The 27,475-nt window shown below is 36.6% G+C and overlaps 1 protein-coding gene across 1 annotated transcript in view; it reads right to left on the reverse strand.

Annotated features, from left to right (window-relative positions):
* The window catches only part of SMARCA5 (SWI/SNF related, matrix associated, actin dependent regulator of chromatin, subfamily a, member 5), a 38,830-nt gene extending 21,365 nt beyond the window's left edge, over nt 1–17,465 (reverse strand). The window contains exons 1-8 of the mRNA XM_047856351.1: nt 16,837–17,465; nt 13,089–13,163; nt 9,184–9,350; nt 5,619–5,719; nt 3,785–3,885; nt 2,866–3,045; nt 1,581–1,736; nt 1,355–1,486 (exon numbers count right to left, since the gene is read on the reverse strand). Of these exons, the coding sequence (XP_047712307.1) occupies nt 1,355–1,486; nt 1,581–1,736; nt 2,866–3,045; nt 3,785–3,885; nt 5,619–5,719; nt 9,184–9,350; nt 13,089–13,163; nt 16,837–17,013 (1,089 nt within the window). The 5' untranslated portion in view covers nt 17,014–17,465. The remainder of the gene's footprint in view (nt 1–1,354; nt 1,487–1,580; nt 1,737–2,865; nt 3,046–3,784; nt 3,886–5,618; nt 5,720–9,183; nt 9,351–13,088; nt 13,164–16,836) is intronic.
* Nucleotides 17,466–27,475: the final 10,010 nt, after the last annotated feature.

A 27,475-nucleotide genomic window follows, 5' to 3' on the forward strand; every position in this document is an offset into this window, starting at 1 on the left:
CTACTCAAACACAAAGTTTGCAGAACAGTCAATTTTAACTAAATTAAATTACCAACATTTCATTAGTATTTGGGTAGGATCTGAAAAAGGGTAACATTTCCATATTCTTACCTCTTTAGCATATCTGGTACATATTTGTGCTCTGTTAGTAAGCATAATCTTAGAATTAACGGTGTTAACTACAAGAAAACTTTAACTTATTGCTAAACAAAGTATCAATGCACTAAGAAAAAGAAATGATCTCAAACAAAAGCGTCTAAATACATAAAAGCAGAACTAAAGTATTTTTCTGAGTTAAATGTCTTCCAAGAACACAAATTTCTCTATTCTTTTAAAATGATCCTTAACACAACAATCCAAAATTATCCCTTTTGGAACTTAATTGAGTTCTTCAAAGCCACACACACACACACACGCACGCACGCACACGCTCGTGCGCACGCACACACGCACGCACACGCTCGCGCGCACGCTCTCTGTATCTCTTGCTCTCTCCAGCCATGGAAACAAAGTTAAAAAATGAACAAATGAACTCTGGTTCAGCAAAACACTGAAATTACAAACGGCATAGACTTTCAATATACATATTATATTCTTAGGTACAGCCAATAGTTTGAGTACCTAACCATTTTTATGAGTGCAAATAATCTATTAAAAGGTAACGTTTAGGTTCAATGTTTGTCAGACCATAAAAAAAGATGGCTAGACAGGTTTTACCGAATTTGAAGACAATCTTGGGAAGAGTACATTTATGGGACTTAAAACACAAGCAATGTGAAGCTCACAAATTCACCTGGGGTATAACCTGAGCAGTACTTAAGAACACAGGCAGTCCACCGACAGCCGCTGAAATTCAGGCCGTGACTACCTGTTTGGTATATGAATCTATGATATTCCAGAGGGGGAAAACAATGGTTTGTAAAATGATATTTGTCTGGGTGGCTCCGTTGGTTGAGCATGAAACTTCGGCTCAAGTCATGATGTCACTGTTTGTGTGTTTGAGCCCTATGTAGGGCTCTGTGCTGACAGTTGGGAGCCTGGAGTCTGTTTCAGATTCTGTGTCTCCCTCTCTCTCTCTCTGCCCTTCCCCAGCTCGTGTTCTCTCTCTCTCCCTCCCTCCCTCAAAAATAAATAAACTTTAAAAAAAGAAGTTAAAAAAAAAAAAAAAGAAACCCAAAGACACAAGTAAACTCTCAGGAGGCATAGAAAAAATTTGGTAGGTTACACCAGGCCATATAAAAGATGAAAAATTAACAATTATCTCAAGCAGGGCTGAAAGGTCAATTTTACTATAAAAATGTATAGCACTAAACAAAAACATTAACATTCCAACCAAACGGTAAGACATACTTACGTCTGCTGAATTAAAGACATCTGGCAACAAAAAATTAAGAAGTGACCAGAGCTCGTGCAAGTTGTTTTGAAGAGGTGTTCCAGTTAATAATAGTCGATTTGTAGTCTTGAATTCCCTCACTATTTCTGACAACTAAAAGAACCAAATTCATCATTAGAAGATTCTACATATTGATCAAATTCTAAATGAAGGTACAAATGATTTTCATTTCCAAATACCAAATTACCTTGGATTTTTCATTTTTGATCCTGTGAGCTTCATCTATAACTAAGTATCTCCAATTAAATTTTTTGAAAACAGACTTCTCTTTTATAAGCATTTCATAAGATGTTACACATACATCCCATTCTCCTGGTAATAAAACATCTCTGACAAAAGCAGCCTGTGCAGCAAGAGAAAAAAATTACATCAAGCAGAAATAAACTATACATTAAATTTATTGATGACAAGTAATCTAATACATAAAAGAGGGTAGAAATATTAAAAAGAGATAGTTACCTATAGTATGCAAGCATCCAGAAATGGCTCAAACTAACTTCATTAATCATTTTCACTAATCATTTTTCAGTGTCAGAGCCATTTAGTAAAAAAATAATTGACAAATTGATCAGTGCAAAATTCAATAAACTAAATAACTCTTAAATGTCTTTTTTCATTTCCAACAGGTGCTAAAATTCTTAGGAGAGACAGGTTTAGGCAAAGGAGTGTATGGTTTGTGCCATAAAGTGAAGACTCAAGGATGGTTTGCAGTAACCATTTTCACTCCTTTCATATTTACAATCTATTAAGGCTTTGCTATTGTAAGTCTTATTTTACAAGAAAGTAAAGCAAAAAGTGGTTTAAATTGGGCTCCAAAACATAAAAAGCAATTTGGTAACTTAAAATACCCAAAATAACTATACAAAGAGAAAAACAAATCTAGAATCATCACTGATTGCTAAATGAAGAGGAAACAAAATTAAGTACATTTACTTTTAACATAGTACACTTTAAAATCTGAACTTTATATTCTCAAAAGTATCATTATTTCCTTCCAAAAAATTTCAACTAACCAACATTTTAACTTATTTCAATAAATACCACACCAGCTAACTAAAATACTGCGATTGGCTCAATCCATCTTTAAAAAATACCGTGACTATTAATTACCATTATGCATATCAATCTAAACAAAATCTGGCTCCTCAAATTTCCAACCACTTCTCAAACTCAAAACTTCTTTAAACAAGGATTTTGCTTCTAGAATGAGAACATGCCCTTTGATTTTATACAACCAATCTCAAAATAAAAGAAACTATATTCATATGGCATCATACAGTCTACAACTCCTTTCCCCAGTAGGATTCTTGACCACCAAGATAATATGACATCTGTAAATTACGAATATTTGTGAAGACCCAAGTTTACTATTGGACTCCTTCTCTTTTATCCTCTTCTAGTTACCCCCCTCCCCTAAACCTAAATTCAAACTGTTTTAATATCAAAAATGTAAAGGAACATGAAAAGCTTACTCTTTGTTCTTTATCTCCTATCAAGCAAACAGATCTAAGTGTTGGTACCCATCTTTTGAATTCACTCATCCAGTTGTGTAATGTAGACTTAGGAACCAAAACCATATGAGGACCGGGAATGTTTCTATAGTGTTTCATGTACCCAAGAAGAGAAATTGTTTGAAGAGTCTTTCCCAAGCCCTGAAAGAGTAACCACAAAGCAATGAAAAACAAAAACAAAGTAGACATCCATATTTGTATTTCCTGACATACAAAAATATTCAAAAGCAAAGCTGTGTTTGTAATAACTAACAAATTGCAAGCACATGATATGTGTCAAGCTCAGCAGTGTTGTTTTTTAATCTTCAGAGGTCTATAAGGAGGTACTACTACCATGCCCATAAGGCCCAGAAGTTTAAGTGACTTTCCCAAAGTCGCATAGCGGGGCTAGAAGTAAGACCCATTTCTTTTGACTCCATGCAATTAAGTGTTTTAGCACTATCGCTGTATGGAAATTTTGAAACATTTCACTACATAACTAATAAGCAGTAAACGAGGTAAATGTTTTGAGACAGAATTATACAAGCTGCCACACTGAGAAAATATTCATTGATGAGAAATCAATGAGCCTCACTTGTGTTTTACAGAAGTGGAGGGAAACAGCCAAAACATTTTATTACAAAAGTCTGTCAAAAACATGTTTCTCAAAATGTATTACTTTCAAATTTATTACACTTTTATAAATAATAATTCCTCACAACTGAAGTATAGATTCTGCTTCTGCAACTAAAGCCAAGTCTGACAGAGTTTAGTTTGCTAACAGTTCTAGATTGTAATCAACAAAAATTATGTTCTACTGTCTTAACTTGTATAAATTTCATGGTACAAAGGATTTTCAATTACAAAAATATGGCCTTCTAAAAAACTATGAAACACATACCATTTCATCTGCAAGGATACCATTGATGCCATTCTCATACAAAGAAATGAGCCAATTCAATCCTCGGACCTGATAATCTCTCAGTTTACCCCATTTTACATCTGAGAATAAGAGAGAAAACACAATGCACATTTTAAAGACACAAGAAATAAAGAAAGGCTGTCCCTTTCATCTGATACTTGGGTTTAACTTGGACTTGCACAGGTTTACTCTGTGACTTTCCTGTCTTCAATTTGCAAGTCATTAGAAGCAACCACTGTGATCTGGAGCCGAGAAGGAGCGGACGGATAAGGAGAATAACCAAGTGCAAAAAACATGACTGTAAAGCATCGGATTACCTACCCCAATCACTCAGTTCTTACGTTACCAATATATATTGGTACTAGAGACTCTCTTTGCTCTTTATATCCTTTTTTTAATGTTATCACAAATGTTTTTAAACCAAGTGTTTTCACCTTCCATGATAACCCATAGACATTCTCTGGGGATTTAGTTTTCCTCCTAACAAAGGGGAAATAAGACAAGATATACAGAAATTGTTTTTCCTTTACCTTTTATAAGTTACTTTTTTAACAGGCTCAAAAGAGACAATATCTCTTCTGGGGTTTACTACACATTTCCCACCCCAGAAAAATTACTAAGTATATACATCATAATCACCAGATTTTTTTTTTAAATATGCACATCTATATACCCTATCGTCTTTCAAAAACCACTGCTTTCTGGGGAAACTAGCTACAATGTAGAAATGTGAGAAAGAAACAACCCAAATAATTCAAATTTCCTTCTCCCCTTGCTCCAAACACCTGGCTCTATTTTCTAACTTCATGAAAAGAAATGGAAACTGGGTATTCCACAGCCCAAAAAAACCCCTGAAAATACATACTTTAAACAGATCGCTGAATTTCTAACCAGATCCTGTCTTGTCTGAAGTTCAACTTGCTAAGAGTTAAAATTACAGTTAATTTAAATAACAAGTCCAAACTGTAGGTCCTATAGTGACCTTTATAAAGTTTTGCTGTTGGTTAACAACCATTATGACCACACAAACAAGTTATCCAGTAGTAAGAGAAAGGAGATCAGGAAAAAAAACAAAAAAAAAACAAAAAACTATCAGGCTTCAGTAAAGACAAACATGCCACCAGACAAAATTATATATATGTAAAACTTAAATCTGGTTAACCAGGTTTTCTTTAGGAAAACCATTAAAAAACAAATGTTTCAGGGGCGCCTGGGTGGCGCAGTCAGTTAAGCGTCCGACTTCAGCCAGGTCACGATCTCGCGGTCCAGGAGTTCGAGCCCCGCGTCGGGCTCTGGGCTGATGGCTCAGAGCCTGGAGCCTGTTTCTGATTCTGTGTCTCCTTCTCTCTCTGCCCCTCCCCCGTTCATGCTCTGTCTCTCTCTGTCCCAAAAATAAATAAACATTGAAAAAAAAAAAAAACAAAAACAAATGTTTCAGAAAAAAATTTTAAACTAACTTAACACAAAATCCTGAGATCAGTTAACCAAAGTGTTCATGAAGTGCTTTTCTTTACACATTAAGTTTTCTTATCTGGGGCAAAAACAAGGCAAAATCCATTTCTAGTTTTACACATACATTCAGGCAACAACAAACACAATGGCATTTTATGCCCCTTTGAAATACAGCATTGCTATTAATATGCTACCACTCCCATCCAAAAAAAATCTGAAATTTCACATTCAATAAATTTCAAAAGATTACTAAAAATTCCCTTTATAAATTACAATCAAAACAAATCCAAAACATTAACCAAAGAATGTTTCAAAGGGGATTCTGGAAAAAATCAAGTAGTTATAAATATGTATAACATACATGATGGAGAGTCTTCAAATCTAGTGCAAACATTGGTTGCTTTAGAGCTTTCGGTTAAGAGTTCTTCATCCTCCTCTTGCTCAGTTCTACGATGTCGGTAGCTGTCAAGTTCATGATAAAATCAACTGATTAGCACTTTAGTTTTAACTACCAGCTACTATTTCAACATAATAGTCAAGTGGCTGACCAAGATTCCACAATAATTTTTAAGAGGCATTTACATTAAGACCAGAAAAGTGGAACAATAGATATTAGTAAATTTAAACCTGAAATATTTTACATGGCTTTCTACATACAATGCAATTATTACAACAGTGTAACACCTGAAGTAATGTGATAATCTCATTTCAAGGAACTACACAGTCAGAAAAATTTCATAATTTGTAATTTGAAGTTATATTTTAAAGTATTTCCACCAGGAAAAAGAAAAAAAAAAAAAAAAAAAAAGCTCCAGAAATCACATTTTAAAAACTACAACTTTCAAAAGGATAAGATTGTGCCATCTGAGACAATATGGTTGGACCTAGAGGGTATTATGTTAAGTGAAATAAGACTGAGAAAGACAAATACCATATGACTTCACTCATAAATGAAACCTAAAAAAATAAATAAGAAATAAACAAACAAAAAGCAAAATCAGAACTGTAAATACAGAGAACTGAGTTGCCAGAGGAAAAAAGGGTGGGGCACTGGACAAAATGGATGAATGGGGGAGACATATAGGCCTCCAGTTATGCTGTGAGTAGGTCACAGAAAGAAAAAGCAGAGCACAGGAACACAATCAATAATACTGTACAGTGATGCAATGGAACCGATGGTAACTATACTTATGGGGAACACAGCATAATGTATAAATCTGTCCAATCATTAAGCTGTACACCCAAAACTAATGTCAACTGTATGTCAGCTATACTCAAAAATAAAAATTAAAAATATAACTGTGACTTTCACTGTGATAATAATATAGCATAATGTATAGAGTTGTGGAATCACTGTTGCACACCTGAAAGTAATGTAACATTGTATGTCAACTATGCCATTAAAAATAAATATACTTAAATCTACAACTTTCAGCAAAAGCTGCAGAATATGCAGAACAGAAATTTAGTGCTTAAACAATGACTCTTCATCCAAGATTTCATCAGAACTACTCAAAGCCTATTACAAATGCCCAGATTCTACATCCCAAGAGAATCGGATACAGCCCCTTAAAAACTAATTTTCTGCAGTTTTAATATTGCCAAATTTCTTAATCTCTAAAGGGCTCAGGTTAGAAGTACTTCAATTCTCCAATTCTGAGGCTTCCAATTTTGAACCTTCATACTTCCAACAAATATTTTCATTTAAGTTAGAAAACAGTAGATTATGCCACTCTTGTAACTTCTAAATCTAAGTGCTAGTTTGATCTGTACCAAAACTACATGCTTGAAAGAAGAGGATAATTAGCCTTCTCAGAAGAATTCTTCAGAAACTCAGACCAAGGCAGTAAATATATGCAAGAATATTCTTGTTTCATGTGCTTCAAAGTAGAATGTCTTAGTTATTTTTCATACTTCTCCTCCTTTTAGCCCTATAAATCTTAATACAAAGATCTACCCTCAATTCCAATTTATTCTCCATAAACTAGGAAAGAACTTTTTTTTTTTTTAATTTTTTTTTTTTTCTCAACGTTTATTTATTTTTGGGACAGAGAGAGACAGAGCATGAACAGGGGAGGGGCAGAGAGAGAGGGAGACACAGAATCGGAAACAGGCTCCAGGCTCTGAGCCATCAGCCCAGAGCCCGACGCGGGGCTCGAACTCATGGACCGCGAGATCGTGACCTGGCTGAAGTCGGACGCTTAACCAACTGCGCCACCCAGGCGCCCCAAGAACTTTTTTTTTTAAACGTTTATTTTGAGAGAGAGAAAGGGGAGGGGCAGAGAGAGGGAGAGAGAGACTCCCAAGCAGGCTATGCTGTCAACACAGGGCACTGCATCGATCTCAGGAACTGGTTCCTAAGATCACGACCTGAGCCCAAATCAAGAGTCAGATGCTTAACTGACTGAGCCATCCAGGCACTCCCAACTAGGAAAGAACTTTAACTTTCTTATTTTTTTTTTTCTTTAAATAAAATCTCCTCACAGGCTATTATCAAGATGATTGATTATTATGGTCATAAAACTGAAGATAAAGGCTGGAATGTGCTTATTACTTCAAATTGAGGGTTAACTGAACATAACTGTGGATGATGGATTAAAATAAATAAATACATATACACACACACACACACACACACACACACACATCCTTATACTTAAGGACAGTACCATCACCCTAATTAGTTCACATAAGCTAAATTTCCATTTAAGATGGTCTAAAGGTTAAAGAAGAAATGTGCTAAACCAAGACTCCTTGTCCCCAATAACACTAGTAAGACCAAGCTAAACAATATATTATATATTTACTATAGAATACCTTTATGTTATATAATCTTAATACAAGTGTTTCTTTCCATCACATATTAACCACACTATAAAATACCCATTATAGTAGTTCACATTTCCAGAGCACGACATCTGATGCTATTTAAATAGCTGAAACTGCTCAAGTCAGAACAATTTAAATACACCTGAAGTACAAGGGTCTCTTATAAAGTTTCAGAAGTATTAAAACAAAAGCACTCTGATTACACACAATGGGTAAGAAGATAGATTAGATGACTGGAATATCCAAGTAAGATTAAGGTATTATGCTTATGCTTTTTGACCATAATCCCTTCAAGATATAGCTCACACTTCCGTGTTTCTGTAAATTGTGTGGTAAACTTAATGTTATTGATGAGTTTGTAATTTCCTCTTTTAAGTGTATTTATTTACTGATTATTTTTCATTTTTCACCTTGGGAATTACATGGTCATTCCAGAGAACTGAAATTGCCCTAAATCTATTAATATTAAATCTATTAGTTATTACTAATTAAACATCCTGATTATCCAACCAGCACAAAAATTCCAAGGCAGTATTTATAAACCAAACATGTTAAGAGGTATTTTACACATTTTAAACAACCACCTAAGAGCAGGATACAATCTGGCACTTCCATTTACAGGACAACTAAGGATAATAAAAAATTTTAAACAAACTGCTGTGTTATAAATCATCACTATATCCCATACACAAGCACAGACTTCAGACAAAAGCAATCCACTTGATGCATGTTTGAGGATTATGACTAGGGCCCATCCCAAATCAGACCGAAAGTCAAGCTTGGACTATTCTAATTACTTCTAAGGGATGTTAAACAGGTTGCTTACACTCTGCATTTGTTTTCTCTCCAAGGAATGGATAACATCTGAATTCCATAAACAGTATAATGCTGTAACAGCTAAGGCATTATGCATTATTCTTAATTATTTATATACATATGGCTACATCTTATCAAGCCAACAACTGGGGCCAAATAAGTAACAGCCCTAAAACAGTTTTCTTAATGAAGTAAATTCTTAATGAAGTGATTTTAATGTTTCTAATAAAGATTATCAAAAATAAGTTTGTTTCAACTATGAAATACAAACTCTTACTCACTCGCCAACTGATAGCAAGTTTTGTTTCTCATCCTTTTTTATTCGTGGGCGCCCTGGTTTCATCTTCAAAGGTGAGGTTGGAGTCTTCTGAGCAGCAGGCTGAATGAAATGTGCAAACAGTTCTGTCTGCTTTAATAAATACTCAAATCTATTTGCTCGGTCGGTTTGCTGCAAAAAGTTTTTAAGACACATTTTATCAGAATATTAATACAACTTCAGAAATCAAAGCTTCAACATGCCCCTATACAATAAACTCAGCAAAAAGGAACTACTGAGACATACAACAACATAGATGAGTTTCAAAAGCATTATACCTTATATACACACACACACACACACATAAAAAAGCATTATACTAAGTGAAAGAAGACAAACACAGACTGTGTACTATGATTTTACTTACACGAAATTATAGCTAGAGATAGAAAGCTCATCTGGAGTGTTCAAGGGGATAAGGACAAGAGCTCATTTTGGGCGGGATAATAATGTCCTACATCATGACTATAAGGTGGCTAACTAATTGCATAAATTTGCCAAACCTCATTAACTTAAAATTAAAACTGCTGTGTGTCAATTATACAGCAATTTGGTTGACCAAAAAACATTAAAAAATTAAAACAGTTTTCAAAGAAGTGAATTTATTCAGAAATGGAAAAAAATGTGTTGGTCATTCATCGGTTAAGCTGTGCCAAATTTTAAAAAGGCATCAGGTTGAAATACATCTATTAAGGTGCTCCTGACCAGGGGCGCTTGGGTGGCTCAGTCGGTTGAGCACCTGACTTCGACTCAGGTCATAATCTCACGGTTCGTGAGTTCAAGCCCCGCGTCGGGCTCTGTGCTGACAGCTCAGAGTCTGGAGCCTGCTTCTGATTCTGTGTCTCCTTCTCTCTCTGCCCCTCCTCCATCCATGCTCTGTCTCTCTCTCAAAAATAAAACATTAAAAAAGAAACAAAGAAAGAAAGAAAATGTTTAAGGTGCTCCTGACTGGCTCAGTCAGTAGAGCACGAGACTCTTAATCTCAGGGTCATGAGTTCGAGCCCTATGCTGGGTGGGCACAGAGCTTACTTTAAAACAAAAACTATTAAGTTCATGAAATACTCACTAACCCAATGCAGTTATTAATACTATTTCTTCCTTTCATTTCTAACACCTGCCATTTGAAATCTTCTCTATTACCACACTAAGAGAATGGAAGAATTTCAACCAAAAAAACTTAAGATCACTGAAATCAGCATACTTCTCTCCATGATAATTTCCTATAGAAGACAAGCTTCAGTTTTTTGTTTTTGAAAATTACAAACTATTTTATAATTTTAAGCTTACTTATTTTGAGAGAGAGAGAGAGCATGCACAAGAGAACATGCAAGGGGGGAGGGGGCAGAGAGAGATAGAGGAGACCAAGAATCCCCACCAGACTCTGCACTGTCAGCATAGAGCCCGATGTGGGGTTCGATCTCACAAACCATGAGATCATGACCTGAGCTGAAATCAAGAGTCAGATGTTTAACTGACGGAGCCACCCAGGTACCCTAAGAAGATTAAAAATTATTTTAAAGTACTGATAATATACTTATGTGTATTTTACAGTATTTCATTTCTTTATATGTATATAATAAAAAAGGCAAGCAACTAGCAGATGTTGGGCCTGAAAAAAATCTATTCACTTATTGTAATTATATTTGGAATCAAGATAAATTAAGCTATGGAAATTAATTCAGATAGGTCAGAGCTAGACATTTTAAGGGAAGTGCTATTCTGAAGTATTTAAAAATCACTAAGTATTCTTCACTTCTTCCAAAGTTTTCAATCAACATTATCTTCTTAAATAGCTTTTCAATTCAGCAACTACTTTTGTGTATCTACCAGAAAAGGCACATTTGTTCATCAAATTCCAGTATCAAAAATAAACATAAGGCATTATTTAAGATGGTCAGAAGGTAAATGCTTGGAAAATAAAGCAGGATAAAAGGAACTGGGAATGGCACTAAAATTTTAACGGGGATGACCAGAAAAGTCCTAAGACATGATGTTTCAACAGAGAAGAGGGTCCCCTCCACCCACATTCTTAGATCTTATCACATATCTCTAATGCTTAAAAACCTTTAATGGCTCTAGATGTCTTAAGATTTTCAAAGTGCTTCACAACCCATCAGAGCAAAAATATCCAAAACTTGATCTGCATGATCAAGTTTTGAAACTACAGCCTTAAGGAATTAAGTACAGAGTTCACCATAGTTCTACACATGATCAATGACTTCAAAATTCTCACTACTCATTCATTCAAGTAGTAGTAGGATTATAAACTAGTTGCAAAGAACCAAGGAGGAGTTCAGAACAACATTTACATTCAGAACAACATAACTATGGCAAACATTGAGGGAAAAACAGGCAAAGACCTTGGTTGTGAATGAAAATATTAACATAAAATGATGTGAGATCTTAAAGGGAAAAAACAGATCCTTAAAAAGTAAAAATAGAGTAAGATTAGGAACCTGAAGGACATGAATCATAAAATCAAATGGAAGATTAAAATCAATAGCTTTAAACCAGTTCCTCTCTCTGAAACAAAAGGAAATGACACAGGGTAGCAGAGGCCATACATGTTTGGAAATAGGAAATAAACTGAAGAAAAGCCTGTTAATTCTTTGTGGAGGAAGACTGAAAATAAGGCTGTGGCAGAAATGGAATAGAAAGTTTAACCAGAATAGTAAGTAAAGTTTTAAAATGGCTAAATGGGATTGTTGAGCAATAAATACCGAAAGCCTGAGAGTAAAAACCATAAATTTATTTTGGTACCAATCAGCACTATTATTCAGTTTTCTCAAGTAGTATTCAGTATCCTTGGTTCAAGAATAAAGCGTGGATACTGAGACTTACTTACCTATAGTTAGGAGCTAGCAGATGACAGGGGAGCTTGATTAAAAAAAGAAAATGTTAGTCAAGACCATGATGTTGAAAAAGGAAATGATTAGGAGACTGAAAAATTTGGAAAAATGTATGAAGAGATCTGGAAGAGGCCCGATCATAAGAAAGGAAGCAAATACAGAAGCCAACGAAATAACCCATGCAACAGAAGAAAAATGAATTAGGGCAATAAGGGAAAAAGAGAAGTATTTATGATGTTTAACTTGCAAGATTATTAAAATTATGAAGTACTGCTATAGACAGCTTGGGTATATATTAAGAGGAACTGTCATTGATTGAGGTAACACTAAGTATATGTGTGAGGCACAGAATAAATTCAATTTTGGATATTCCTAAGTAAGAGGTACCAAAGGGACTTAAATGTCCAACAAAAAATGAAAATACAGTGGTTGGAAGCATCTGGGCTAGAGGTAAATATTGAGAAGAATTCAGTTTAAAGAAAACCAATGATGAGGTCGCCTGACTGGCTCAGTTAATACAGCATTTGACACCTGATCTTGGGGTTGTGAGTTCAAGCCCCACATTGGACGCAGAGATTACCTAGAAATAAAACCTTAGAAAAGAAAAGAAAAGAAAAGAAAAGAAAAGAAAAGAAAAGAAAAGAAAAGAAAAAACCAATGACAAGGATTGAACTATTCAAGAAGAAATGTTAGAGTACAATGGTAAATAGATGCAGAATACACACATCTTGAATAACTACTTCTCTGGTCTTTTACTCTCCCCACTCTCTGATACTAAATCATAAAATAAAGGGAGATAAAATAACCCAAATATTTATATGATATTATTTTGTGCGTTTATGTAGTACTTCTATATTTGTATAGAAGTACTATGCAAACAACAAAAGTTACAGTATCCTATGTTACACACACTTCAACTGAATATCTGTACCTCAACTATAAAAATTAAATGCAGAAATTTGGTCCATTCAGTCACTTAATTTAAGTAATTATAGACTCTATTCATATACCTAGAGCATACCATTTTTTCTTCGTAAGTGGGATCTGGTTCTTGGATTTCTTTTTGCTTTCCAGGAGATGCATCATCAAATACTTCCTGGTAGGAAAGAAAAATCATGGATTGTTCTTCAAAAATAGTCAACACATCATTATTAAACTAATTTCTGCTGAAAACACATTCTAAGTAATACATTTCTACTGCAAACTTGCTAGATACTCAAATGGCTGTTATCTAACCTGATAGGATATCTTGATGAAATTAAACGCCATGATGAAAACAACCTATTTAACCCAAATATGTAAACTACATGGCTACTGGCCAAGATTTAAACAACACAAGACTATGATCTACATCATCCTAGAATAAAAGAATAACTTTCAACAAATCTGTCTCTTTTTTTACTCAATAATTATGAAACCAAATTAAATAGTATATACTATGAAGAAATCATGTTCCGGGGCGCCTGGGTGGCGCAGTCGGTTAGGCGTCCGACTTCAGCCAGGTCACGATCTCGCGGTCCGTGAGTTCGAGCCCCGCGTCGGGCTCTGGGCTGATGGCTCAGAGCCTGGAGCCTGTTTCTGATTCTGTGTCTCCCTCTCTCTCTGCCCCTCCCCCGTTCATGCTCTGTCTCTCTCTGTCCCAAAAATAAATAAACGTTGAAAAAAAAAAAAAATTAGAAGAAATCATGTTCCTTTTTAATTATAAAACTGCAGTATCTACCTTGCTTGTATGTAACTATAAACCTGAAATAAGCATCATTAGTCATGCTGATTTCCATCTTCTGGAAAAACATAAAAAAATTTCATGCATCCTAAATCAAATACTCTTTAACAATCTGATTCCTAAATTGGTAGTAAATATCCTATCTTGTGAATTTATTCACCCTGACATTCAAAATGCCACAAACAAAATACAGCAACAACTATACTGCAAAGTTCCACTCACCTATCAAAACAGCAACTAAGAATAGTTGGTAAAAGAATAATTTTCATTAACAATGTACAAATCTGGGCTTGGTACTATGTATTATAATAAAGCTACCTGTGATTAAAAAGTTGGGAGGGCTGGAGGTGGTAGAGTAGTAAAGAGGTCAAATGACCTAAATTCTAGTCTAACTTCATTGCTAAGAGCTTTAGGTACCTATGTAACCGTAACTTAAGCTCATCACAAATCTCTGGTTTCCACAAGTAAAAAGGATAAAGCCACCTGTAAGGCTACTTCACAAAATAGTATTGGATGAGGCCAAATACACCCTAAAAAAATAAAATGTGGTTTCCAATAGTAGTCATTATTTCTTCCATAGTTAAAAAAAAAAAAGGGGGAGGGGGGATTTGGACTCCAAGACTCTTGAGGTCACATGACACACATACACAGTGTGTCTATCTGCCTAGTCTGTCGGCATTTAGTGTACCTATCTATCAATCAGTCTAGTCAATAGCGAAAAAAGGCAAAGATAGGCTCAATCTACAACTCCAAAAAGATCATAATAAACAAAAACTGGAATTACTCCCTTGACTTATCAGTATCCAAGCAAAAATGAAAACTTAATTGAATACATGTGAAAGCTAGCTAACATTTCTGGGAAGATCAGCCTTGTCAAAAAAAGTTCGTGAATGCAAGATTTCATTTGTTTTCTAATTTTGAAAAACACCCACCTTAAATTCTACTTTCAAACAAGAAAAAGGCATTTAAGACTGCCAAATATATTACATATTTTTGCTCAAATCTGTTTTTTACCAGGGAACCTCAATGACTTCCAAATTCAGTTCAGAAAAGACTGAAAGTACATTTACTTAAAAAAATTTTTTTAATCACACTATAACATGCAGAGAAAAAAAATCCAGGCTAAAATTAGTCAGTGAAGAAACTTATGAAAGATGAAATTACTAATGTTCCTGTACTGAGAAGGTTAAAATAACTGTCATTCTTCAAGAAACGAAATTGTCAAACATCCTTCTTGCAAGAATATGAGAGTAAAATATGTGGGAAATGGATCAGTTTCAGAGCCAGACCTGGGTTCTACCACAGGTTCTACTTATCAGAAGACTAATTTCCTCAAAGAGCAAATAAAAATACCCTGGACTTCATTTGGTACTGGCTATCAAACACGAATGTCCATACTTAAATTCCACTTTAGTTTAAAAACAGCAAATAAAAGCCAAATTAGGCTTTATTACTCTTTCTGATATTTAAATAACATCTCTAGTGAGACACTGGTTGTTATTCCAAAATTTGAATGGAGACTCTTTTGAGAAGCTTACAGAAACTATGGACAGCACTGTCCAGAGAATTGTCCATTTACACACAACTGCTTTCAGTGTGACGGATCTTCAAACCCCCACACCATGGAGCTGGAATCCAAGTTAAACAGCCCTAGTAATCCGAAGAACCACTTTAAACCTTAAGTAAGAAAAGTAAGGCAACACTAGTGAGGAATTTGAAACAGATCTAAAATCACTTGAAAGTACAGGATATCAATGTTCTATTGCATAAAAACCTACCCTCACCACTAAAAGTTCGCTCATAAACTATTAACATGTTACTTCACTCTAGATTAGACCTTGGGTGCCCAAATAGAACTCTGCTGTGCCAAAAACGCTTCAATGGTAAACTGCACTTCCATTTACTGATTTGTTAATACTGCATAAAAGATCATTTTTTTTAGAGCAGTATTACCTTCACCCCTTGTATCTTAAGGATGGAAAAATCCCAGAAATCTTTGGGCTACGACTTTAAAATATCTCAAAACCGATCGAAGGCCAGGAATAAAATTTGGAAGGAGCAAGCAATCACTTTGTTCCCAGACATCGCACAGTCTTGGAGCATACCCAAGAGACCCGCCTGGCAACTCCCCAAACTTTCCACCCCCGCAGCACTGTCACCATACCCTGGCCGACCCCAGTCCTTAAAGCAGGCTCGGCAGCGAGCGGTACCAATTTTCAAAAAATAAAAAAATAAGTGAATAAAAAAGGCCAAGGCCTCAAAAGAGGAATTGCGCTGGACTGAAAGCTAACCGCCCCAGATTCATCAATTCATCCATCCTCCCATCCATCCCCCGACTCAAAATTAAATGGGCGTCCACGACGGCTGCTGCTACCTCGGTCGCTTCCCTCCCAAAGGAACAGTGCTTGGGAGGAGCCTCCGTTCCCTTCACAGGAGCAGCTGCGCCCCGCTTATCCCCACTGCGCACTCGGCCATCCAGCTCTAGCCATTGTTTCTGCCCAGAACAGATACCGCCCCCACAAGGACCGGGATTAAGAAAAGGAGGCCTGAATCCTCGGATGCGCAGCTTTTAAATGCCTTCCCCACCCGGTGCATCCTTCCCTGACTACTAAGGGGCATCTCCCTCGCCCATCCCGCAAGTTTAGTGGAAACTAAAACCAAGAATCAGATGGGCCAGGGAATTATGGGAGTCCACCGGGAAAAAACAAACAAAAAAAAAAAACAAAAAAACAAAAACGGGTAGATCCCTCTCTGCCTCAGTAATCACTAACATCTGTTTAATAAAAGGGGTCGAGGATTTGGCAAGGTTCGCTAAAGAGATAAGTAATGTAAATGTGAAATGCCAGAAATCCATAGGAGTCGGCGTGGGTAGGTTAAGCACAAGGGCGCAAGGGTGAAAGAATCATTCCGGTTCCAAAGGGTCTGAGGCCGAGTTTGAGTGCCGAAGGGGTGGAGTACTGCTCTGCGTCTGAGCACTAAAATCTGGGCAAGGGAACCAGCTCCTCGCCCCCCTGCACGCTCTCCCCGCGCCACAAGCCACCCTCACCTCCATCTCGGAGTCCGCGGGGCCGGAGCTGGCCGCAGAGGGAGCCGCCTGGGCCGCGACACCCTCGGGGCCGCCTTTGTTGCTGCTGTTGCTCACGCTGCCGGCGGCCGAGGCTGCTGGCTTGGAAGGCGCGCTCTCGGGAGGCGGGGGTGGCGGAGGCTCGGCCGCGGACGACATGATGTTCCGTCTGCGTCACCCGCTGCTGCCAGAGGCCCGGCAGAGATGAGGAGGCCTAGGCCTGGGTGGCTACGTCGCAACGAGCTGACGGAAGTGCGAGAGGACCACCCGAATGCGCCCCTGCGCCGCGGCTCAGCTAAGAGCCTAAGCCCTGCCCAGCAGCCTCCCGGTCTCGTCTTCCTCCTCTTCCGCGGGGCTCGGGATTCGACCGGCGCTTACCTCACGGCGGGAATCACGTCGACGAGAGTGGGCGGGGCCACCTGGGTCACCGAGGTCAGGGAAGGCGGGTTAATTTACGGGAGGGCGGAGGGTTGGGTAAGGGGAAAGGAAAGCGAAAGAGACCGACGCGAGGAACTAGTTTCGCCGCCTCCTTTTCTTCCTCTGGTAGAAATCATCTATCTCGCCAGCATCCAGGACAACTACCTACGCCACCGACTTTCAACCCTCGCGAGATTAATAGTTGGCTAATTGACTCGGTTCTGAGTGCGCTTGCGCGGTCTCCTCTCCTCACCCTTGGCCACGCCCTCTCTGGGCCCCCAGCGGGCTCTAGGACGAGGAGTGGGCGGGGCCCCGAGGGAGAGCTTGAGGACGTAGCTTTGTGCGTCGGCTCCCCGGCGTGACGCGAACGCAGTTCTTAACGGCTGTCCTCATCTGCCCTGTCTTCTGGGCCTGGCCGGGGGTCGGTGTCACCCCCTGAAAACTTGCCCAGGTTTTGCGGCGTCTGTTGAAACGTGGAGGCCTCTGCTGACTTTAACACTTGTACCGCCTCCGCTTATGGCATGACACCGTAGTGTTCACGTTATGGTTATCCCAAGTGACATCTTGTTTGTTTTCTCAGGAAAGTTGTCCGTTAGTGTGATTTTTTTTTTTTTTTTTTTGGTCTTCCCATGTTAGCTGTATCAGTCATTTCTAAATTTCTTCTACTTCGGTACATTGCCTCCAAATTTACATGCTAAAAGTAAGCAAACTGCACGCTGCCTTCTGAGTGAGAAACATGAGTAATCAAGGAAGAGAGGTGGTGGGTTGTATTGTTCCTCAACCACCAAATACTTAATAAAAAATACATTCTTTTCTCATTAAGAAATGTTGCAACTAACCACTGTTTTGTACACTACCTTAGGCTCTCAACACAGCCTAAGGGTCTTAGTGCATCCATCCAGTACAGATTTTAAGCACATTGTATTCTATTTGATAACAAATCTGCATATTACAGTAAATTATTACTTGCACTGCACAAGGTTTTATTCATTTTTGCATCCCCCTGTCAAGTATTCCATCAGTGAATGGAGGAGACATGCTTTTCAAGAATTAAGGTTTTAGCTAACTGGTTAATTATGTTAAATTTCACACACGAAGGACCTCCTTAGAACGCAAAGACTACAAACTTTTAACTAAATGATAATTCTTTGAGATCTAGAAAATGTCCACCAGTCCCTTAGAAATGCTATTTCTAAGACTGTAAAAAACTGCCTAAGGATATATAACAGAAATACCTACAATGGCATTCAACATAGTCTTCACATATAATTACATAAAGTTAGCAATAGGCTGAATTCAACATTGAACTGTTTTTAAAACTATGCTGTACACCCACAAAATTAATCGTTTAGCAATGATAAACAGAAGAATGTTTATTACATGGTGTTAATTGAAAAAAATTTAACAGTTCAAAAATATAGATAAAAATTGGAAGGATATACATCAAAGTATTGAAAGTATTGCTGGTGTATATTTCCTAAGTCTTCTTTGTTTGTATTTTTTATTTTTCTAAAATGGGTTTCTATATTATTATACTGAGAAAACTTATTTTTAATATTAAAAAATGTTCTTTGGGATGCCTAGGTGGCTCAGGCAGTTGAGCATCCAACTCTTGATCTCAGCTCAGGTCATGATCCCAGAGTCATGGGATTGAGCCCCAAGTCAGGAGCCTGCTTAAGATTCTCTCTCTCTCTCTCTCTCTCTCTCTCTCTCTCTCTCTTCTCTCTCTCTCTGTCTCTCTCTGTCCCTTTGCTCCTTTCCCCTGGTTGTGCACTCTTGCTCTCGCTACAATATTTTTTTTTTAATTTTTTAAAATGTTCTTTTACCTAAAAAGATTTGGGTGGAAGAGTAAAAGGTAGTAGTGTTTAGGGTGGTACCTGACATATAGACATGCAACAAGTAGTTATTGACAAAAATTTATTTAGTATTGTTAAGTAGGAAGAATATAACATTTGTTTAGTATTCAGTATATTTCTCTACTCTATAGTGATGGTAACTATCTTGGGTCCTGGTTTGAAAACTCTAAAAATTATATACTGAAGTATATAAATGGAAGGTTCCTAAGCCAGACAACTGTTTAAGGAAAGCAGTAAATAGCAAGAAAAGCAATAAGCAAAATTTCCTTTAAAATGACAATTGTATTTTAACATGTGCATTTATACTGTGAGTTTCTCATATGAACATATGAAAGCTATATAAGAATCTTAAGAATTGTAGAGGAAAGGTACTTAGAAGAAAGGAGGAAGAGAAGACAGAACGTTTAAATCCACTAATCTAACATTAGGGACAGAGAAATTTTGAGCAGGATCTGGAAGCAGAGAGAAAGAGGAGAGAGAAGCTGCAGAAAACACAGGATGCCTGGACACTGAGCTATAGGGACATTAGCTAAGTTAGGTATGTAGTACTTATCTGGTGGCCAAATCACAAAGACCTATTTTTCTTCAAAGACTAGTAGGTTAAAGTAATAGCTAGTTCTGGAACTGATAGTATAACATGGATTAGTATAGTGGTAGGAAGGTAACTGGGGAGTCAGGCCAACATAGATTCCAATGCAGGCTCAAGAACTTAGTAGCAGCATGAATGTCCGCAAGTTATCTTTCAACTTCTTTGAAATCAGTCTTCTCATCTTTTTATTATTACCTCAACTTTATATTGGGGTAATATTCTTGCAATGACATCAGAAAATTAAAGAGATAGTGTGTGTAATGTGTTTAATACAGTGCCTGACATGGAGTGAGCTCTGTGTTCAAGTGTTAGGTATTCAAATCCTGAAGAATCATAAGCCAAAGCATCAGTCCAGTTGGAGGGATGGTAATCTAATTTTTTTTAATATGAGGAAGGGAAGATGAATCATGTCAAGAAAATTCCAGAAAAAAAAAAAATGCTGCTTTAACCATGTTCCCAGAAATAGAATGTCATAATGTGAAAACATGTCAGTGTTCTATCTCAAATATGCAAATATATATTGTTTACACCTAAAATTTCCTCTGTTAGATTTAGTGTACCCGAACAGCATGCTCTGTGCTGGAGAGTAGAACAAAGAGATGTTGCCAGAGGACAAAAGATTCTCAAGAGCCAGGACTCAACATTTTGGCCTTGAATGATAACAGAAAGGAGTTACATTTATCAAGGACAAAGTAGGAATGCTGAGCCTCTCTTCGTCACATACTTATTTTGTGAAAGTCTAAGAAAATAAAGTCTGTTACTACATGACAATAATAAAACAGTATTGATTGAGTTTGTATCTGTGGAGATTTCCAACACAAGATACCAATGATCACATCTTCTATGTATCTTTTTTCAGAATTCTCTTACATGGGTCATTTGCCATGTAAGAACATTTTGATTAAACAAAAACATTAGCTCAGCTCTAAATAAAAAAGATAAATAACGTTTAAGTATATTTTCCTCATATTTGGTTACTAACACACAGTGGGTGACTTTGTATCCATTAGGCGTTTATACATATACTTATGTGATCATTTAAAGTTACCTTTTCCTTACTGCATACAAGTTAAAAATTCAAGTTCCCTGCACATTTTTTCCTACTTGTGAAAAATATTTTCTTCTTTATTGAATTTGCTCTAGGTAAAATACTCTAGGAAGCTAAATATAATCCAAAGGTAAATTTTAACTACTACCACTCCTGAAATATTTTCAAAAGAATTAACTATGGTCAAAACTATGGTTAAGAAATTTGGGATACCTTTGCTCAAAATACTGAAAGTAATGGAAAAATATATGCTTCCAACATTATTCAAAAGAAAGCAAGAGTGGCTACATCATTATCAAGTAAAGTAGACTTCAGAGCAAAGAAAATTACAGAGAGTGTCAATCTACCAAGAAGTGTCAAATCTACCAAGAAAATACAACAATTGTAAATATGTATGCATGAAACGACACAGCAAAATATGGAAAGCAAAAACTGACAGAACTGAAATAAAAAATAACAAATCCACAATTATAAGTGAAGACTACAGCATCTCTCAATAAGTGGTAGAACAATTAGGCAGTGGGGCACTTGGGTGGCTCAGTTGGTTAAGCATCCAACTCTTGATTTCGCTCAGGTCATGATCTCACAGTTGGTTTGTGGACCCAAGCCCTTTGTAGGGCCTCCTACTGACAGCCCAAAGCCTGCTTGGGATTGTCCTTCTCCCTCTCTTTCTGCCCCTCCCCCACTCATGTGCTCATTCTCTCTCTCTCTCTCTCTCTCTCTCTCTCTCTCTCTCTCTCTTTTAAAATAAATAAACTTTAAAAAAGTGTTAAAAAAAAAAAAAAACAACCAGGCAGCAAAACAGCAAGGATATAGAAGAGCTCAACAACACTGCCAACCAGCAGAATCTACCTGACATTTATAGGACATTCCACACAACAATAGAAAAATACACATTTTTTCCAAGAACCCACAGAAAATGTAACAAGATAGGCCATGAAACAAACCTCAACAAATTTTAAAAATTGAAATCATACAGAAGTGTGTGTTCTTCACCCGCAGAATTGAGCTAGAAATCAATAACTGAAAGTTACAAGAAATATCTCCAACTAAACAACACACTTCTAAGTAATCCATGGGTCTCAGAGGAGGGCTTAAGAGAAAAAAAAAGTAAATTGATATGAATGAAAATATAATATATCAAAGTTTGTGGAACACAGATGAAGTGATGAGAGGGAAATTATAGTACTAAATACTTATATTCAAGAAAAGGGAATAGTCTCAAATCTAAGCTTCCTTCTCTTGGGGCACATGGGTGGTTCAGTCAGTTAAGTGTCCAACTTCAGCTCAGGTCACGATCTCAGGGTTTGTGAGTTCGAGTCCCACGTCAGGCTCTGTGCTGTCAGCTCAGAGCCTGGAGCCCACTTCAGATTCTGTGTCTCTCTCTCTGCCCCTTCCCTGCTCATTCCCTGTCTCTGTCTCTGTCTCTGTCTCTCTCTCTCAAAAATAAACATTAAAAAAAATGTTAAACTTCCATCTCAAAAACCTAGAAAAACAGGAGCAAAGTAAATCCAAAGTAAGCAAAAGGAAGGAAGTAATAAAGGTGGAAGCAGACATTGATGAAATTAAATCATAAAAACTTAAATAAAATAAAATGAAACAAAGAACGGGTTCTTTGAACAGAAAAAAAGTGACAGTTTCTAGGAAAACTGACAAAGTACACAAATCACCAATGTTAAGAATGAAACAGAACTTACTTATTGCTACAGATCTGAAGACATCAAAAGGATAACAAGGGACTACCACAAACATAAATTTGACAACTTAAATTAAATAAACCATTTTCTTGAAAAATTCAAGCTACCATGATTCAGACAATATGAAATTGGCAATTTGAATAGCACTATAAATATTTAGGAAATAAAATTTATAACTTAATAATTTCCCAAAAGAAATCTCCAGACTCAGATAGTATCCTGGAGAATTCCACCAAATATTTTTGCACAATTTTATACCAATTCTACATAATCTCCTTCAGAAAATAGAAGAGGGTACACTACCCAATTCATTTTATGACACTGCTATAATAACCCTGATACCAAATCAAACAAAGACACTATTAAAAAGAAAAGAAATATCACTGATGCATATAGACACAAAAATGCTTACCAAATATTAGCAAATACAGTTATGTAATATATAAAAAAAATTGTGCACCCTGACCAAGTAAAATGTATTCCAGAGATGCAAGACTGGTTTGATATTTGAAAGTCAACTAATGTTATTTGCCTATAACTCAAATGATCATATCAACCAATGCAGAAAAGGCATTTAACAAAATCTCAACACCCATTCATGATAAAAACTCTCAGGAAAAAAATAGAGGGAAACTTCCTCCTCTTACTTGACAAAGGACATTCACAATACCTACAGCAAACATTATGCTTGATGAGACTGAATGCTTTCCCCCTAAGATCAGAAATAGGCAAGAATCTGCTCACACCACTAATATTCAATACAGAACTGGAAAGGAAAAATAAAACTGTCCGTATTTGCAAATGACATGATTATTGACATAGAAAAATCCCAAGAAATCTACATAGAACATCTTAATGCCTGGTAAGTGAATTATGCAAGGTTCAGGATACAAGATAAACATTCAAAACTCAACTGTATTTCTATAAATTACCAATGAACATGTGGACTCAGTGCAAATAGGCTTTTCAACAAATGGTCCTGGAGAAACATCGATAAATAAAAACAAACAAACAAAAGACAACACCTTGACCTAGGTTTCACAGTTTGTACAAAAATTAGCTGAAAATGGATGATACATTTAATGTAAAACAGAAAACTGTAAAAAAAACTTGTAGAAAAAGAAAAAAGAAAATACTAAGGACCTAAGGCTAAGCATAGAGTTCCTAAACTGAAACCAAAAGTATGATCAATGAAAGGAAAAACTGATAAACCAAATCACAAAATTAAAAAGATTTGCTTGGGGCGCCTGGGTGGCTCAGTCGGTTAAGCGTCCGACTTCAGCTCAGGTCACGATCCCGCGGTCCGTGAGTTCGAGCCCCGCGTCGGGCTCTGGGCTGACAGCTCAGAGCCTGGAGCTTGTTTCTGATTCTGTGTCTCCCCCCCTCTCTGACCCTCCCCCGTTCATGCTCTGTCTCTCTCTGTCTCAAAAATAAATAAATGTTAAAAAAAAATTAAAAAAAAAAAGATTTGCTCTTGTGAAAGACTGTTAAGAAGATGAGAAGACAAGCTACAGAGTAGGAGAACATATTCGCAAAATACATATCAGGCAAAGGATGAGTATCTACAATATACAAAGAACTCTGAAAATTCAACAAATAGAAAAGCAAAGAGTTTATTTAGAACACAAGGAAAAGAAATGAAGAGACAATTCACCGAAGAAGATATACACATGGCAAATCAGCACATGAAAAGATGTTCAACATCATTAGCCATTTGAAAAATGCAAATTAAAACCAAATGAGATATCACTTCACACCTAACAGAATGACTAAGATAAAAAATAATGATAACACCAAATGCTGGTGAGGATAGAGAGAAACTGAATCACTCATACATTGCTGGTGGAAATGTAGTATAGAGTTTATAGACCAAAAAACTCTGAGAATGGCTGCTTTTGGAAAAAATATTTTCCTTGAAAAACAAAAGCATGTGCACAATTATGTCTCTGAAACTATTGCTCCTAGGTATAGTTTCAATCATTTGTATTAATTGTAACTTGTATTATTTTATTATTTTAACCAAAGTAACTTTTATTTCACACAAAACTAGAAGTAAGTAATTATAAACTCTATGTCATACACTGACATTTTAGCAGACCGACAAAACTCATGAATACATATAACATGATATTTTACAGCCATATACATCCTTTATAAGGCTTCTCTAAGTGGCAAAAATAAGTACATTTATTAACAAGCCCTCAGTGATAACCTCTTTATAGCACTTAAAATACAAATAGAAGCATATAAACTAAAAACTATGCTTAGTAATCAATGTTTTAGTGTTGTATCTTAGAAATGATTTCAACATCCAATGAAAAGTAATTTAATATAAGTCCAAGGTTTTTTTTTTAAGTTGTTAATGTTTTTATTTATTTTTGAGAGAGAGACACAGTACTAGCAGGGTAGGGACAGAGCAAGAGGGAGACACAAAATCCAAAGCAGATTCCAGGTTATGAGCTGTCAGCACAGAGCCCAACCCGGGGCTCGAACCCACGAACCACAAGATCATGACCTGAGCCAAAGTCAGATGCTTAACCAACTAAAACACTCAGGTGCACCGAAGTCCAAAGTTTTAAGTCACCTAAAGAAATTACCTCCAAGCTAACATACTGTACAATGTAACTACTATTGAAAATGAGACTAATGATTCAATTTGGCTAAACACAAATTTGTATTTTTTTATAATCTTAAAGATTAAGTGGAAGTAATGCTAGCTTATTTGATCAATAAACCAGTGTAAATTTAGAAAGAACATTCCCAACCAGAATAAGATACAGACTTGTACTATACTTAACAGTGATAAGCCAGAGAAGACATAGCTGAACTTATTAAACCAAAAATATTGAACTACTTTTGTTTGCTTGAGATTTTCTTAAATTTTGTGAACTTGCCTTCTTCAAAAGTTATCTGTTAGTTTTGCTAAGAAACTTTTTCTTTCCTTTAAGATTCTAACACATTTAAAGTATTAGAATTTCATTGTTTTCTAGGAATTTTAGGAATATTCAATCCATGTAAGTGCTTATTTACCTCTATCCACCAATCAGAACAGGACTGTTTCAGAGTTTATGATCTCACATGTCAATAGCATCCTGAGATGGAAAAGCATTACATATTCACATGATGAAAAGTAAAGATCTTTCTGAATTATAGACAAATAGAGAGCGCTTACAGTTTCACTTCTAAAATTTTGGCCTCAAGGCAAGCAAGAATAAACACAACATCACAGTAAATGTCTGGTCCAAATATCAAAGAGGTATTTTTCCTAGTGTTGGGCAGGAAATTCTTTTTTTTATTATTTAAATTTTTAAAAATGTTTATTCATTCTTGAGAGAGAAAGAGCACGAGCAAGGCAGGGACAGAGAGAGAGGGAGAAACAGAATCTGAATCAGGCTCTAGGCCTCCGCACTGTCAGCACAGAACCCGATGCGGGGCTCAAACGCTCAAACCATGAGATCATGACCTGAGCCAAAGTCGACGCTTAACCCACTGAGCCACCCAGGTGCCCCAGGAAATTCTTAATTGATTTGAGCTCACAATAGATAAATATACAAAACACTACCAAACCTAATACTTTGTTGTCTCTCACCCAGCAGAGAATAGGTCTCTACAAAACCCTAATTCTTTTAGAGAAATCATCAAATGATCAGACCATAAAACCAAATCAGCAATCATTGCTGCCACCAATAGAAAGAAGTTTATCAGATGCAAACGAACCAAAACAAAGCACAAAATTAGTGGAGAGGTAAATTTTAAATAGAAAAAACAGCACCACAAATTTGTTGTTTGGGATCCACTTCTAAGAACCCAGAAAAGACATACATGGGCTTAACCCACCCATGAGGTGCACTTCTCCAGGAACCAAGTTACCTGGTCCTAATAGGAATTCATTGGACATCATGGTGGAAGACTTTTGAAACTGATTAAAGAAAAAACTTTTTTAAAGTAAAACCATGACTCTCATATAGATCTGAAAAAGAATGCATGTTAGATGTGTGCTTTATTTAACTTAACAGTGAAACAATTAATGAGGTGTTAGAACCAGTTTAAGGAAGTCAGAACAGCACAAATTTCTATGGAGTAAAGGAAGGATGACAGGAACATACAAATGGAGGTAAAACTAGTTTCTTTCACAGTGGGGGTGGAATGTCAGTTTACTGTTTACTGAATAGGACAGGATTTGCATTGCTCTGGATAAGAATTATTTTGCATTTGTATCAGTTATTTGCAATTTAGAATTCTAAAATAGTCCCATAGAATCAGAATACCTAGAGTGTTGTCCTCTACACTCTAGATAATTCATAATTGTCACTGAAGCACATTTTTCCCTATATACCACTGCCTTAGATTATTATAAATATTTTCATTTGGACTGTTAAGTAGCCTCCTAACTGGTTAATTCTTCTTCATTTTGCATTAAGTGTAAGAACTGAAATTCAACTCAAGTCCATGCTGGTAACCACTATTTTTGCCATTCTCCTTCATCTCTCTAGGATAGCTTTCTCTACTTTCTTTTTGTTTCCCTGCCCCCAGTTAAGTGCATTCCAATGGGCTATGCATTGTAGTACCTCATAGATTACTATCTGTATTCCAATTTCAAATGTTTATTTATTTTTGAGACAGGAGGGGGGGGCAGGGAGTGTGAGCTGGGGAGGGGCAGAGAGAGAGGGAGACACAGAATCTGAAGCAGGCTCCAAGTTCTGAGCTGTCAGCACAGAGCCTGATGCAGGGCTCGAACCCACGTGAGATCATGATCGGAGCCGCAGTCGGAAGCTTAACCAACTGAGCCACCCAGGTGCCTCAGGAGGCAGGTTTTCTTTAAAAAGAGACTGGTCAACACAAAGTCTGGCATCTCCAACATATGTCTACAGTCTATGCCACAGAAAGTAAATTATTTTTTATAGAAAAACCTACTAATGTTCCCATTTCAGCACTGTGGTCTTTTTTTTTTTTAATTTTTTTTAACGTTTATTTATTTTTGAGACAGAGAGAGACAGAGCATGAACAGGGGAGG

The sequence above is a fragment of the Prionailurus viverrinus genome, chromosome B1 (assembly GCF_022837055.1).
Source record: "Prionailurus viverrinus isolate Anna chromosome B1, UM_Priviv_1.0, whole genome shotgun sequence".
In the NCBI taxonomy this organism is placed as follows: Eukaryota; Metazoa; Chordata; class Mammalia; order Carnivora; family Felidae; genus Prionailurus; species Prionailurus viverrinus.